This window comes from Myiozetetes cayanensis, unplaced genomic scaffold (genome assembly GCF_022539395.1).
Source record: "Myiozetetes cayanensis isolate MyiCay16 unplaced genomic scaffold, myiCay2020 scf20-37, whole genome shotgun sequence".
Classification (NCBI taxonomy): domain Eukaryota; kingdom Metazoa; phylum Chordata; class Aves; order Passeriformes; family Tyrannidae; genus Myiozetetes; species Myiozetetes cayanensis.
Window position 1 is genome coordinate 13,926,671 of NW_026087412.1, and position 15,951 is coordinate 13,942,621.

General features: G+C 41.8%; 1 protein-coding gene across 5 annotated transcripts in view; it reads right to left on the bottom strand.

Moving 5' to 3' along the window:
• CREBBP (CREB binding protein) overlaps positions 1–15,951 on the bottom strand; it is a 92,540-nt gene that overhangs the window by 13,212 nt on the left and 63,377 nt on the right. For all 5 annotated transcript variants that reach the window (XM_050317595.1, XM_050317593.1, XM_050317596.1 and 2 more), the window contains 7 exons: positions 12,303–12,421; positions 11,924–12,163; positions 11,373–11,461; positions 6,253–6,333; positions 5,490–5,546; positions 4,192–4,269; positions 3,631–3,698 (listed from right to left, as the gene is read on the bottom strand). In XM_050317595.1, the coding sequence (XP_050173552.1) occupies positions 3,631–3,698; positions 4,192–4,269; positions 5,490–5,546; positions 6,253–6,333; positions 11,373–11,461; positions 11,924–12,163; positions 12,303–12,421 (732 nt within the window). The remainder of the gene's footprint in view (positions 1–3,630; positions 3,699–4,191; positions 4,270–5,489; positions 5,547–6,252; positions 6,334–11,372; positions 11,462–11,923; positions 12,164–12,302; positions 12,422–15,951) is intronic.

Below are 15,951 nucleotides of genomic sequence, written 5' to 3' on the forward strand. Positions count from 1 at the left end.
CAATTTGCAGGCTTATTTTATGAACACTGCGAATGTTTTCTCCTGCCAAACCCACTCTCTGGCTGCTTGACAGAGATTACATCACTTTATAGATCTGGCTCCGTGCCACACCTTTTCAAGCAAAGCAAAGCAAATCACCAGAAATGAAAAGCCTTTTGACTTTGACGGAGATTTCATTGCTTTTGCTTTTCTTTTCAAGAGAGCTTTCAGGCTGCAGTTACAGTAATCTGCACGTCAAGGTTAAATAGTTCCTGCACAGGGATAGAGGTCTTGGAAAGTTCAAGTCCACAGATTGTCCAGGTCCCCTCTCTCGGTCTTTACATTCACAATTGGCTTTTGTGGGGCGAGCTGGGTTTGTGGTCTTACAGGATGTGATGGTTTTCAAATAAATCCACAACAAATTACAGAATTCACAATGAAGATTTTGGGTTAAATTAAGAAAACAGAAGGAGCCCATTGTTTTGACTTGAAGATTTATGACTACTTCTCTTATCCTGCTGTACTTATTTTACTACCCAGTATTCCTATTTCATTTTATGGTCAATCTGCTATCTTTTCCAAAGTGATGGTGTAATCTACAGATGTTCATTTTACTAGAATATATTTTACTTTCTGCTCTCCGTTGCTTCATGTTTCAGTTGTTATTTGGCTCCTGACACAAGGCTCTTGGTTCTTCCTCCTGACATCCAGAAAGCTGCAGTGGAATATCTACACTAAAATTCCTTAGGCTCCAATACTGGGGAAAACCCCCACATATACTCAAAGGATGATCTCACTTTCTAAGGCATTTATATATTTAATTTTTTTATATAAAATCAAGGAATGGTTTTAGCTGTAAGGGGCCTTAAAACTCATTTAATTCTGTCCCCCTGAGCAGGGACACTTCCACCAGCCCAGGTTGTTCCAAGCCCCATCCAACCTGGCCTTGGACACTTCCAGGGCTGGGGCAGCCACAGCTTCTCTGGGCAACCTGTGCCAGGGCCTGACACCCTCACAGGGAGGAATTCCTTCCCAATATCCCATCTATAATCCTGCCCTCTGTCAGCTTAATCACAATCAGTTGACAGAAATTCCCAAAAGCAGCAATCTTGATTTGCATCTTTCAGCCTGTCCCCCTTGCCCAGTGAGATTCCATGGTTATAACCAGCACAGCACAGTCTAAATATCATTTAATTGGGAGCCAATAACTAAATTCAAAGGCAGGTTAAAATAAAAATACACCATGCCCTCTTTAAATTCCAACACCTTGGCCTTTCCCAGTGTTTCCCAGCCCAATACACCATACTGGGCTTTCCATGTATAACATGAAGGGGATTTTAAAGGAAATCACCAATTCCTTATGAGGACACTTTTTTGTTTTGTTGATTTTCTCTGACTGCAAACAGAAAAAGAAGAAAGGGCTCCATTTCAGCTGATGAGTTAGGAAGCCACTAGAGTTAACTCCACTGTCTTGTGCTTTCACCTCATCATCTTCCCAATGCTAAGCGAGCAGGGGATATCTGCTATCTGCTTCCTTCCTTACGCTGCAGAGCACTAGGGCTCGAAAAGCAACACACACAACAAGACCAGATTAGAGGATAAAAGAAAGAGGCAACATGAAGGTCACAGGTGCTGTAAGGAAAGGATCTAAAATTTGCCACACAGGAGGTTTGTGGCAGCAGCAATGGCCAGACATTTGTGAGGGGATGAGGAACGGGACACATAGGAAGAGAGTCAGACTCCTGGCTCACTGTGACTCCTTGTCAGGAAACTGCTGTGGGTGACTGATTTGTCAGGATATCTTTTGTCTTTGAACCTCTCTGCATTGGGGAAGTGATATTTGCAGATTTTCCTAGGAAAATAAATACCTGAAAAGTTCGGGGTCTCACAGCTGCACCTTGTTGTATTTGGCAGGCTATCAGTTAATTAGCCAATTTTACCTAATATACATTAGGAATATGAATGTTCCAGAACACCTGAGGGACGTGCTGTCTTGGTTATTTATCAGCAGTTGTGCTTGAAAGAGTGTAGAAATATTGATGGCAACTAAAACTTGATTGTATTACTTGATTGTAATACTTTATAAGTAAAAGTTTTTATGGGGAGAGGGAACATGTTAACATTTCAAATCTTTCACTGCTCAGGTTTGTTTTCAGGTCAGCAGTAAGACCAAGATTTGGACAAGAGCAGGCTTTCCTTTTCCTTCCCTGTTCTTGCATTTCCACCAGAGCATTGTCAGAGACAGCTGATCTCCCACCACTGGATTTACAGCAGGACTCAAATCATGGGAAAAAGACAAGACAGTCAAACAGCAGGGAAAGGAAAAGGAGGAAAGGGAAAAAGCATCATTATTTCCCTGTGCAGAGCAGAATTGTTACCTTGAACTAAATGGCTGGTTTACACAAACTATAAACAACTGCAGATACCTTACAGATACCAGTCACACACTTATTTCAGACAATTTACATCAATATATGCTCTAAAGTCAGGATACAACAGAAGAGACATCCATTTAAAATGGTTATCTAAACCCACATTTTTGATTTCATCATTTTATTAATGTTCTCTTACAACTTTAATCTGTCTTTAATGAGCCTAATTTAGATCTCTTTAACAATGCTGTCTTGCATGCGTCAGGTTCCTCCAGAGACCTTTTTGATTACTGTAACCTAATAATGCCTCACACAGCTTTCTCATCTCCACATCATCCCCCTTCACAGCTCCTGTTATGCAATCAACCACACACCAAGTTATCAAGAAGTCACATTTAATGCAAAACCTTGTCTTGGTCACAGTGTGGAAGATTCAGGCTTGTGCAGGCAGAGTGTGACACAGGAATGCCCAGAACGTCCAAGGACCAAAGGACAAGGCAGGAATCAAATGCACCTGCAAGTTCCAGTTGTTCAAGTGGCTGAATCACCCTCTTGGTTTCTGCAGTCACCCAATTTTTCTGCTCTGTGCACTGGCACTGCATTTCCAATACCAGCCCCTTCTCCTCCTGCCCTCCCTCCAGATGTGAGTGGAAATGACTGAATTATGTTCCCTGAGGTGAAATGCTTGCAGAGAGCCCTGTGTAAGGATCACTGAAGAGACTGATACAACTTGACCTGGCCATCTCCTGGCCCTCTCTTTAGTGCCCATTTCAACCAGACTATGGCAGTGGTTACTGCCAAGGGAATCCAGACTCACAGTGGAATGGGCTACTCATTCCAGTGAACAGTCCATGTCCCACCGCCCGCTCTGGAGGCAAGAAAAGCTCTTCAAACACTTTTGTGCTTGGCAGCAGCACCTGAACTGCAGCACAGCACGTTACTACACGTTATTGGAAGGGCACAGAGGTGACAGTCATTTACTACAGTTTCAGCACTACATGGAAACACAGCTAAATATAGCCAGGGAAGTGCACACAGCTCAGTGCTTTTCCTGTTCTCTTTGCCCCTCTTTCTGCTTTTTAACCCTAGAAAAATAAGGACAAAGGTGCCAAACACCCCAAGGCTGACCACAAACACAGAGAGAGCAGGGCTTTAAAATGCTGATTAAAATTCTGACAGCCTCAGGCTACACCACGCCCCAAAGTCTCAATCAAAAAGCCATTAGGGGTGGCAGGGGGAAGATGAGTGCTGGAGATAAAATCAGAAACATCAAACTCACTTTTAGCACTGAATTTGTTTTCTTTGCGTGTTCTACCGGTTTTCTTCAGGCAATTATCACAGACAAACCTATTGAGAAAAAAAAGAGAAGGCCAAAAATTTAGCATAAGCCCATTACTGGTGAGCTTAAACCCAACGTTTGAACCCATAATTTCAATGTATGATATATTTTTCTCTGGATTTGAACAGTTTGTATCACTTCATTTTTGAGAGACTTAAGGCCTTTGTGAGCTGGTTTAATTCTGCCAAGTGGTTACACCTGCATTTGTGTTCTGGGCACACAAATTCACCTCCAACCTTGTTTAGGAGTTAGAAAGAAACCACAGAAAGCCGAGTGGATGAAAAGTTGGTTTCATGCACATTTTTATCTGAGCAGACTGAAATAAGACCCCAAGCACCAAAAAATGTGTTTTATTAAGAAACACTTTGTCCTTTTGTACTCAGTTCTTAGAAGGCAAAGGTAGTGGCCACATATTAAAGAACAATGGCAGAAAGTCTTTATTATATAAACTACATCGACATTATTATACAAGGGGTAAAAAAACTAACAAACATCTCTTACCCTGAAGGCCAAATAATATCATAATGTAACACACAAATCTGGTGCATCTTCCGACCACATTCTTTGCAGTCAACAAACCTGAGGAGAAAAAACAGCAGCCAATCACTTCTGGTGTTAGGTACAGTCACTTTTCAGAGTTCAGCAAGAAAGAAGGACTTGCCAATCCTCTGGTAAGATCTGAATCAACTTCAATAGGCCCAATTTATGTGCCAGTTTAAAAAATACTCAGAATAGATTCAGATCCACATCTATCAATCCACGTGTGAATTACATATATATATATACACATATATATATATATATAACAAGGTGTTCTAGTTTAAAAATCTGAAATGGGCTGTCATGCACAACTTTTTCTGGATCTTTTTTATCCTTTTCTAAGCAGAGTCCTGAGTCTTCCCAGCTTCACAGAATCCTGCTCAACAATACCTCCACAGATTTAACTCCCAATTGCTGCAACAACCACAGACTGACTAAATGGTTGCTCAACTTACTGTAAACGTAAAAACTAGTCAGTCATGAATCACCCTGCCAAGAAAACATGCATTAACTTGTCTTTGCTCTGCTGTAGTCTTCTTTTTTTCTGGTCACAATAGTATGTCAAAATCCCTTTTTTTGGATGGGAAAACTGTTGGAGGTTTTCCCAGACCAGGCTGTAGGATTGGTTATGAAGCCAAATGCACTGGGGTCTATCCCAGTCCACCTTTACAGGCCTGAGGAGGAGCTCTATTTCATATTTGCAAAGATAAGATTAGGAATCGAAATGTATTGAGTATCAAACTGCCAGGGAAAATAGTAACAGCAAGATAAAAATCTCTTTGCAGCCAGTTAAGGACTGCAGGAAAAGCAGGGAAGTTCAGCTGGGCTTTCTCTCAGCCTCCCAAGGGTAGCACATGTGAGGAGCAGGATGGTCCTTTTGGTGGGCTGAGCACTCAGTGAGGAGAAAAATGTGGTTTAGAACCAGAAGAGGAAAAGGCAGAAGTGCCCCAGGAATGCTGGCTGTGAAAGGCTCTGTGTGAGAGAGGGCCATTCCCAGCCCTGAGCAGAGCCTGGCTGGTTCTTGGAATCACACATTAAACGAGGAACTGCCTGAGGAACAGGCTCACGTTTCCTTTTGGGTACCAAAGTCAGACATCAGCTTTGGATGTGGTGCCATAAATTTTAGGGAAAGATTCTGTAGCCTGTTTGGGCAGAGATGGGGGAAAAGGAAGAGTTCTTTACTCCCTGCCCTGTTTCTGGCTAAAGGACGAGTGGAAGTGATGGGATCATCTCAGGAAAACCAACAGTCGGGTACTTACGGCTCCGGATCTAGGGTGTCGTTCTTCTTCTTTTCAAACTGATCCTTGGAGATGGTTCTAGAGACAGAGAGTTAACATGAAAACTCAGCAGCACTTTTATATCAGAGGCTGAGACAATATAATTTTTAGCTGAATTGCAGCAAACCTCAAGTCTGAAGAAAGCACCTCAGTATTTATTTTCTAGTCAGAGCAAGCAATTCAGTTCATTTTAGCTTAAGCTACAGAAAATATTTTTCTTATTTTACTTTCTGCATAAATTAAAAGCAAAATAAGAGACACCCAAGCACCGGGATACATTTAAATTCAGAAAAAAAAAGGACAAGGGAAGCTATTGTCAGTTAAACAGTAGCTTGTATTACTCAAATTTGATTTTTCTGGCCAGGTTAAAGGCAAGCCATTGGTCTTACAAATATATATATATAGGCTGCACTTCACAAAGGTGAGACATCAGAATTAAAGTCTTTCCTAAGGAGGTGAAGCCTTAGTGACATTTACTGACACAGTCCCCATTGCCCCCCTCCAAGCACATTATCTGGGGTCTGCACCCCTGGCATGGGCAGCTCAGCTGGACGCTGCTGGGCACACCTGCAGCCCCAACACAGCGACAGCTGTTCCTCCTGGCACTGTAAAATCTCCTGTTAGGAAGGAATAAGGCATTTCCCCAAAAACACCACCAAAGGGGTTTGGGTTTTACTCCCAGCCCAGGACAAACCCCGCCCCTCCCATCCCAAGAGGCAGCATGCAGAGGAAAGGAAGGACTTACGTTTGAGGCTGGGAAGGGTCATCACCCAGGGTGACATTCTCCCCCTGGATTTCAGTGAAACACTTCTCACAGAAGTGATACCTGTCAGCAAGAAGGCCATATTTGGGTGAGCTGGTCCAGCACAAACACAGCCACCCAAGCACGGAGCCACCAACCAGGGCAGGGCAGATCAGCACGACCACGACGGAAGGGGGGACGTTGTTGGTTGATTGATGGGTCAGTGTGGACAATGAGGAGGAACAGAGGGAGGGGAGGGCAGGATTAGAGAACAGGGGAGGGAACAAACAGCACAGACGTAAGAGGTAAGACGCAAACACCAAGACAACACAGAGCAGAAAGCCAAGGCAAAGCACAGATTAGCATTCGGTCTCATTTCACACATCGCTAACAAGTCGTCGTCGGGCGTCAAATTCAAAATTTGGGGGAGGATTAATGGAGTAGCCACCAAGAGCTACCTTTGTATAGGCTTCAAATTTAAGAATTTGGATTTGATTTGCATTGTTTAGGGAAAAAAAAACCAAACAAGCTCTTTGATTCCAGGCTTGCGACTGATCGAGTTTGCTTTGGGTGAAAAGCAGCCTGTCAAAAAGCTTTAGGAACACGGTTTATTGTGGATTTAAAGAATTAGGAAACACGTTGAAAGCATTTACTGATTGTGAGTCAGAGCTGCAAAAGCAGAAACGCTTGGTATTGTAAAAAAAAATAAATCTATAAAAATATTGAATTGAAAATTTGACTGCAAGATTAAATGTTATAAAAAATATTAAGTTCCAAATTTGAGTATAAGATTAAATGTGACCAATTGCTCAGCTAATATTCTTTAATATAAATGAAACCAAATCCATACTCTAGACAAACATTTAACAGAAATGCAATTATGGGTCAGAGTTTCCAGCCATTTATCTATACAAATACAATATATGTATATATGTGAACAACATGAAATATTGTACATACATACAATATATTTATCAGGTACATTAAGGATGTGGAATTAATTAAGCTTTAAAAATTGAATATGAGGCAGGTACAATTTTTGGTCACCAGACCAAGAGCCAATCCAAGTCATACTCAGCAAAACCAATTCTGCAGTTTACCAAACCAAGCTGAGTAAACTGGAATACAACTCTATGAAAATACAATCTGCATTTGAAAAAAATAAAAATAAAATCAAGGTTACATGGATTTTTGGGGGTTTTTTGGTGGTTTTGTTTGTTTGTTTCAGATGAACTGGAACCAAAGTTGTCAGGGTCATACAAAAATAAATTAAAAAAAAAAAATTAAAAAAAGGAGGCTAAATGTTTGGAAAGGATATGAATTCACACATGAACAAAGGCAACAGAAAGGCCACAGCTGTAAAATGCGGGAAGGCCACAAAGGATCATCAAAATAAAGGAGCTTTATGGAGGATCGAGAGTGAGAGAGTTTAAGCAGCGATGGCAGCACAGTACGACGCAGATTTAGTACTCGAACACCAACTGTGGGATGGGGAGCGTAAAAGGCACCGCACGAGACTCAATGTCACAATGAACCAACAACTGAGGGGATGGAGACTGATCAGAGTGGCAGCTCTGCCCCTTCCAGCACACCCTCACACACCTAAACTACTGATCCCGCTGACACCTCCAAGGCTGCGCTTTCCTGGAGACAACAACGGGCATTTACAGGCACTTATTGGAATGGGTGGATCAGAATTTCCTCCTGGGGCAGTTCCGCAGAGCTCTCCGTGCCCTCCCCGGGCTGGAGCCGGCTCAGAGTTACCACGGCACGATTTCCAGAGCCAGAAAACTTTTCCAAGCTCTGCCAGCTGGCTCTGGGTAAGGAGCTGCTGTGGCAGCCCAGAGCCACTGAACTGCAGCAGAACACAGAGCCCTGGCCGTGGTGAGGGACGACTCGAGGGGAGAGGGGCTGGTTTATCCTGGTTAACAGAACCCACAGTGCCACCTCCACACAGGGCAGCTGCTCTTTGATAGCAACCCCTCTCTGTCCAAGGGTGGATTCCCAGCCCACCACCAGTTAAACTGCACCCAACTGCTCCTGGGTCAGCCCCACTGGGATGAAACACATCGCCCTCCCGAGGAAAAGCACGATTTTGGGACTGAGAATGCAGCACAGCGAGGCCAGGAAGAAAGCAAATGTATTCCAATAATTTGTAATCATTTGGAATGATAAACATAATGGGGTTATTAAAGAGGAACACCACAGGAGAGTTTCAGGAGTGGGGACTGACGCTGCACATCTCATTTCCAATGACCTCCCTTGCCCCTCACTCCACACCCCTAAACTAATACCAAAACATGTACTCTTTTTTTTATAAAACTCAAATATAAGAGATTCAGAATTTTATATCCTTTTACACATTGTCCATGTCCCCTTTTTTTCCCCCTAGAATGTGCTGCTTTGAATTTTCCTTTAATTAAAACCCCTCACTAATTATTTTCCTTACTAACATGGTTACTCATCATTTTAAGAGTCAGACTGGGGAGGACTGAAACTCAGGAGGACCCAAACACAGGAGTTTGTAGCCAGGAAAATCCATGGTCAAGGCTCCTATTCATATTTTGCTACAGGTAAACAATCCCAGAAAATGTTAATTCTGATCCATTTTCAGAATAATTTATGGGCTTTCAAAGCACTCCAAGCCTTAATCCATGATATTAAAATGAGGAAATAAAAACTGAAGTACAGTGAAAATGAAATCACCTAAAGATCATGAACATTTATCCATAAAATAACCATGGTGAAGCAATAGCTATAATTGATTATGGATATGGACTCTCAGAAACAAAGACCTGCCTTTTGCTTGCCCCCACGAATATTCACCAAAACCCATAGAAAACATACAATATTCTAGTTACAACAGCCATAGAAACCCCAAAGAATGTACTTATTGCAACACATCAAACATGAAAAGCTTTTCAAATGCAGACTGTTCAGGTGACTGACTCCCGTTTATCAAAGAGCAACATTATGGTTCAATACCAAAGTCCAAAAAATGCTCAATCTCTGCATTCACAGGAGAATTCCCAACTGTAATTGAGTGTATTCAAAGGAAATTCCAAATTAATAACTGTATGAAACACCAATCAGTTTTCTTAACTGGATATTCACGTTTTCTGAACACTTTAACCTAAATTTCTGCCTTATTAGGGAACCTAAACAGTTCCATACCAAATAATTAACTTTTAATCATTGAACTGTAGTGCCAGAGCTCATTTCATTCAATGGTGCCTAAATATTCTTAGTTGTAATTTAGTTATGTGATATGCTGGACTTTAGTGCATTCATTTTTGCCTGTTCTGTACATGGAAAATTCAAGAGCATTTGACCAATTAAAAGATCTGCTGGAAGCACAGAATTTGTTTTTTCACTTATTTTCTAGGTCTTTAAGAACACCTAAGATTTCAAGATCACTGCCACAGAAAACATGATTGTTTTATAGCAATACAGCTGATGAGCAAAGGCTTTCTATGATCTGACACTCCAAATGCACACCTAAAAATACGGAGATAAATCTTCGGAAATGCTTTCTTTAAAAGCCCCGTTTATCACTCAATTTAGTTGGCCTGAAACACAAAGCCTCACATTCCCCCTGAACCCAAACCCACCCCAAATCCCCAACCCTTTCTCTCAAGACATCTGAATGAACAGAAATCTACAATTTCAAAACATTTATAATGGGCAGAAAACTGAAATATTGCAACAGCCAGTGCAGAGGAACCCACTGCCCCACCAACCCCGGGCTTCTTGCTGGTGCCCAACACTGCCTTCCATGGAATAACCCTAATGATTTAACGGGAATTTAAAGAGGGAAGGATAACTGAAAGAAAAACGAGCCCTTCTTCAATCAATTTTTGAAGTTACTGTTCTTTTCAAATGCAGAACTACCTGGATGCATAACATGAAAATTAACTCAAATTCTACCTACAGTGATGGTATTTAAGGGTTGTTTTTCCCCCATTCCAGTACTGAAGAGCTGTCTTTTAAAATGCACTTTAATTGCTTTGTTTCTCTTCAGCCTGACTTTTTTCAGAGTCCACAGTGTCTGTTTAAAACCTTTTAATGAGAGGTCATGAATTTACTCCTCCCTGTCAATACTTTCTGCCCCCACACGAGGTAGGACACACATTTTCATCTGCCACACTTCAGAGTGCTGGTGCCCAACAGGCTTAAACCAGCTCAGAGCCTGCTTGGTGAGTAAGGATGGCCCTGAAAGTTGAAATGCAAGTGCTCAGTGTCTGAATTGGTTCTTTAAACTTCACTCAGACAACAGCCCCGTGCACTTCACAGCTGGCAAGGCTCAGAGACTGCCAAGCCTCTGGAAAGCAATTCATAACTTCCTTTTCCTTGTTTAAAACAAAGCTTGTGTCTTAGCCCATTTATATTCTGCTTTTTTTTTTTTTTGGTGAGGGACAACACACATCATCTAAGAACCCAAAACAAAAGCCAAGTTTTGAGTTTGTTTTGTTATTTTAACACTGGAGATTTAAGCATTAAATAGAACATTAGTATTATAATCTAATGATTGTTTAATAATCAAACACCAAGTCCTAATATTAATTAAAGATTTAGAGAAACCATAATTTTCACAGCTTCTCATGGAGTCTCTGGGTAGTTTTTAATGCTATTTCCAATCTAATTTAAATAGAATTAAGCACTGTCTAGGAAGGGAGAATGTAAGTCTTGCAATCAATCACTACACCCTTTACTTGGCAAATTCTGGCACTAATTTGAAAACAAACCTGCATATTTTCACAATTCTCCCAGAACAAGGTAACAGGATTTCCCACTGGCCTTTTTGCAGTTCTGCCCCTCTCCCTCCAGAAAAGCCCTGCTCCTCTTTTTATGGAAAACGTGGACAACTTGCCCTGCACTCGGGAGTTCCTGGGACAGCCTAACTAACAGCAAGCACCAAAGCACACTGGGTACCAAACTGCAGGAAAGTCAAGAGTCACCTGCAAAAGGACAGCATGGAAAGGTAAAGAAAATAAATGTTCCCTGACTTAGCTGACCAAGAAAAGCAAAAATTAAGAAACCTCCTCCTCTACATGTGCAGGGAAGTCAAAGGAGATGTCACTTCCTGAATAAGGAAAAAAAAACCCCTGAATTCAAGGATTTACCTGTTCTGGTAACTGTAGTAGGCAGCGTCCCGGGGAATGGTGCACAATTGCTTCCCATAGCAGCACAAGGTCTGTGGAGAGAACTCGTACTGCAAAACAAGGGAGAAAAGCAGCTTTACAATGGGACCCTTTGTTCGGCAAGGATCTATTGTGCTAACCTGATGCTTAGGGGTATCAGATTGTCAGGTTTTTCACGCTTTTCTGAGCTATTGTAAATATATTAGCACAGCCCTCTCGACTTGATGACAATCATTAACTCTAAAAGCTGACCCTGCAACCTGCTGCTTTACTGCAGGGGATGTGAGAAAGGAGGGGAGTATTTTAATATTGCTTATGACCAAGACAGCTGTCTTCTGAGTGTGCAAAATACAACAACAACCACCCAAGAGCAGAGAGAAGGATGTTATTGACCTTCTTTAGCTCTCCACATGCCTGTGATAAAGCCAAACTACTAGCAACTTCCATTTTAAAATATGAAAACCTAAAGTTTTGTCTGGTCAATCAAGCTGAGCTCTTGGGAAGAACACAACTGCACCCAGGAGAACACACACCTTGCGCCCACAGCAGTAGCCAAGTGATTGCATGACGGGGTCGATCTCTTGCTCAAACACCTCCGCCAGTTTAGTGCAAAACTTGTAGACCCGGGAAGTCTTGCGATTGTACAGCCACGCGTTGTTGAACATCAGCCACACGTCGTCCACGTACTGCCACGGCTCCTGGTACTGCCCCGTGTCCAGCTTCCGTTTGATGGTGGAGAGATCCATGGGGTTCTTCACGATGTCGAAATAGTCCTTTGGAGACGCAAAAAAAAACCACTTTAGTTTTAGGACGTCGACCATTCCCGGCGTGTCAAACGTGGGGAATGAACGTTGGAACGGGCAAAGACAAAGCAGGAGAGGATTTGGTAGGTTTTTCTTAATGCCAACGCACCGGAATCCCTAAGAGCTGGGGATCCACAGGCTGTCTGAAAGGCAGAGACTCGGGGTCCTGCCGGTACAACGCTTCAAGGGTGGGCATGAGAGCCTGGCGCAGCTCCTCGGGCTTGAAAACTGCAAGTGAGAGTCAGAAAGGTTAGAAAACTGCTTCCCACACTTCCTAACCTCTTGACTCCCCTAGGAAAAGCAAGGAACTATGTTAACACAGAACTCTGAAGAGGGATTTCCTGATCAGAGGCAAAACCTCACTTACAAATCAAGAGGCAGCCACACAGCTTTTCTATTGCCTCTCATCACAGCAGGTGTTAATCCCAGAATAAGGGGATGGGAACAACTCTAGCCCATAATGATACATACTCTAGAGCATAAAACCCCCCTCTAAACTTACACAGAATCAAATTAAATCAATTGTTTCAACATGGATGAACCTTTTCTCTTCAGAGAAGAGACTGAGCATTATTTTTCTCTCCCTCCCTTCTAACCTTGTTCGCTGTTTCCAAGCCAAGATTCTTCCAGCAAAACCCACTGCAGTGGACAGGGATGAAGAGCCAGCTCTACAGAGAGTGACCAGATGTCCTGAGAGCTGGCACAGGAATTTTTTCTGGCCACAGTGTGCAAACAGGCCTGGTCTGATGGATCATTAATTGATTTTGAAAGTGTTAATACTTCCAGATTTCTATGGCACCACTTGGCAACAGTGACATGGCAACAGCCACGATTCTTTCAGTAGTGAATGACAAGGACAGAAAAAAAAAAAAAGGCAATACATTTTCTGAAAAATAATGATAACTTGGAGAGCTCTTTGAACATCTCAGCAGTGTAATTACATTTATTTCCTTAGGAACAGTGACTTTACATAGCGAAGAATGCCTATTATTGAGAAAGAAAAGACAACTAAGGAAAGCAGGATGGCATCTAATATTTATCTACCTGGATGAAATGAGAACAACACCAATAAAATGGAGCAGTTAGTCCTGTCAAAAGCACTTGAATCTACAGGGCTCAGTGACCCCTTTGAGTCACAATCATTGCTTTTTTCACTCAAATGGTATTTTGGTAAGATATAAATTGCTTTTTGGGACATCTAGTTCATAATCTACAATTTTAAAAAGTACACAAGAAAATAAAGCATGACAAGAAATTAAGCTGAGATGACTACATTGGTTGTATGATCATTTCAGTTGTTCCACAATCTCAGGCCCAATAAAATGGTAACTCTTTTCCATGCTTATCAATACCATATACACAGGCACTTCCTTAGGCAAGGAACCCTCTCACAGACTCTCAACATTTTATAAACAACTATTAAATTATACACTGGGATTCTCGAGAACAGAAGGAAACATTAAATTCCGTTAATGAGGAACATTAATCTCTAACTGCTCTGATTCAGGTAGTTCATAACATCACAATCTGCATTATTTCATTTAATGAAATTTAAATGTCAAAAAACCCCCTTCTGGCTACCTGCTTGACATTGCTGTTAGAACTTCTTTCTCTTATAATAACACACCTTGAAGTTACAGCATCTTTCAAAATAAATCCAATCTTAATTTAAACCCAAACTACAGAGACACAGCACGACTTTTGCCAAGTTCCTTAAAGCCTAATTATTTTGGCTGATAAAGTTTATAACCTACTTTCATTTTGAAGTTCGAAGAAAATCAAACCCAAAATCCAGTTATATCATTTCAATTTATTACTTTACCTAAAAATGTAAAGAGCTGCCTTTGTCTTTAGCTGCTCTGCCTCAAAGGAATGTGACTAATAACAGCATATTTGAACATAGGATCTCCCTATACCCTGATTTTACAAGGAAGTTTTGTTCTGCCCTCTCTCCTCTTTCCAAAATGAAATGCTCCCGGTCCTCCTCCATTGGATAGGAGACCTTTGTAAGGAGCTGGCACCCAGTTATTTCATTTTGTCTTGGGTATGTGGGTGGTAAAAAGAAAATGGGATCTTTGCCTGACTCATGATGACGTATTATCTGCCAAAGGAAAGTACAATGTTACCTTTTTTACTTTTTTTTTTTTGAATTTTTAACTTGTTTCAAACAGAGGCAAGACTGCTTATGACTACTGAGGGGGAAAATCCTACAGGAAGATTAGCAATCTTCAAAATTCTTAAGACAAGACACCTGAATAACCCCCAAACCCAAGGCCTTGCAGGTTTTGCAGTATTATTCCCTTACAAAGAAGGGAAGAAACCAGTAAAACTCATCTCCAAGGGCAAACTAAAGAAGTCACCTACAAGGAGAGAGGAGCTGCCCAAATGAATATTATGCCAAGCTTTTTGAGCCTGCAAGGGAAGAGGCAAAGGAATCTCCTTTCTTGCTTACATCAGATCTGCAGAAATAAAGCCAAGCAAGGCTATGACTTGCTAAGTTAGAACATACATTCCATGGCACTTCTGCTGCGTCCCAGGTGCTGTGGGATGCACCTCAGGACTCTGCTGCACGGGAAGGAACAAGTCCCCAGTAGTTCTGTAACCCGTGAAAACTCCTGGCCAGCCTCTCCAGGAGTTTTAAAACACCTCATAACCCCTCAGCACGCTTTGCTGTATTTACCCTCCAACACCTCGTGCTTCATTCAGCATTTTGATACCAACGCTGGGGTAAAGTCGAACAAACTCCTGGGTGAGGAAATGTCACCGTTTCAACTCATGTCTCTGGCTGTACCTGCCCACGCTGCACACGAATTCCACTCCAGAGTTACTTAATGACAACACTTCCAAGGGAAAACTGTGTTACTAAAGGAGGGACTGCAATACGTAGTAACCCAGAGCAGCTTCCACCGACTGATTCTGCAAGAACCTTCCTTGAGCCGCTCGCCTCCATTTACTGCAAGTGCATTCCTAACAGGAAGCAGAGATTCCTTCCACTGGGAATAGCACTGGTTCATAAATGCTAATAAGCTTTCCACTCCCTGTGTTACATTTTGGTCAGAACAGGCTCTGCCAGTTGGTTCTGCAGTGAGCTCTCGTTTGCTGGCCCACTCTGCTGCAAACTGAAAATATCAATCTACAGCAAAATGTGTTCTACAGGGTTTTATTACAGAAAGATTATGTTTAGTAATCAAATGCAACCCCAAGCACGCCCAGGAGATCCAGATTTTTTGACATTTGCAGCGTGTTGAAAGCTTACCTTTGGTCAAAAAACTAAAAACTACCCACAAAAGACACCATCTCAAAAAAGCAGATGCCAAAAGACAGAGGGGTCTTGGAAGTGCAAAGGGTTTTGAGTCCAAAAACTTAAATCTTGCAGCCTCCCACAAAGCCTGCACTGCAAGTGTAGTCTTTTATTTCTGTTTTAATCATCTTATTCATTTATTTCTTACTAACCCAAGGCACTCAATCATTTATATAATCTGTAATGCCATAAAGTTTCCTTGAGTACAGATACAGTCACACCTCAATTTATGTACCTTAAGAGACTGCTGAGCTATTTCCAAGGAGAAAGCTTCCAAATGAACATTGCACTGAAAACCTTAAAGTCCTGAAAACACAGAACTTCATTTTAAAGTTTAAGCCTATTGCAGCAGTCCAGCCTAGGAGGAATCCAGGTTCAGAAGAGCAGTTCAGGTGCTTAATTCTCAGAGAAGTGACTGACAAAACTCAGTATGAAGGCAGCGTGTGCAGCCTCTAAC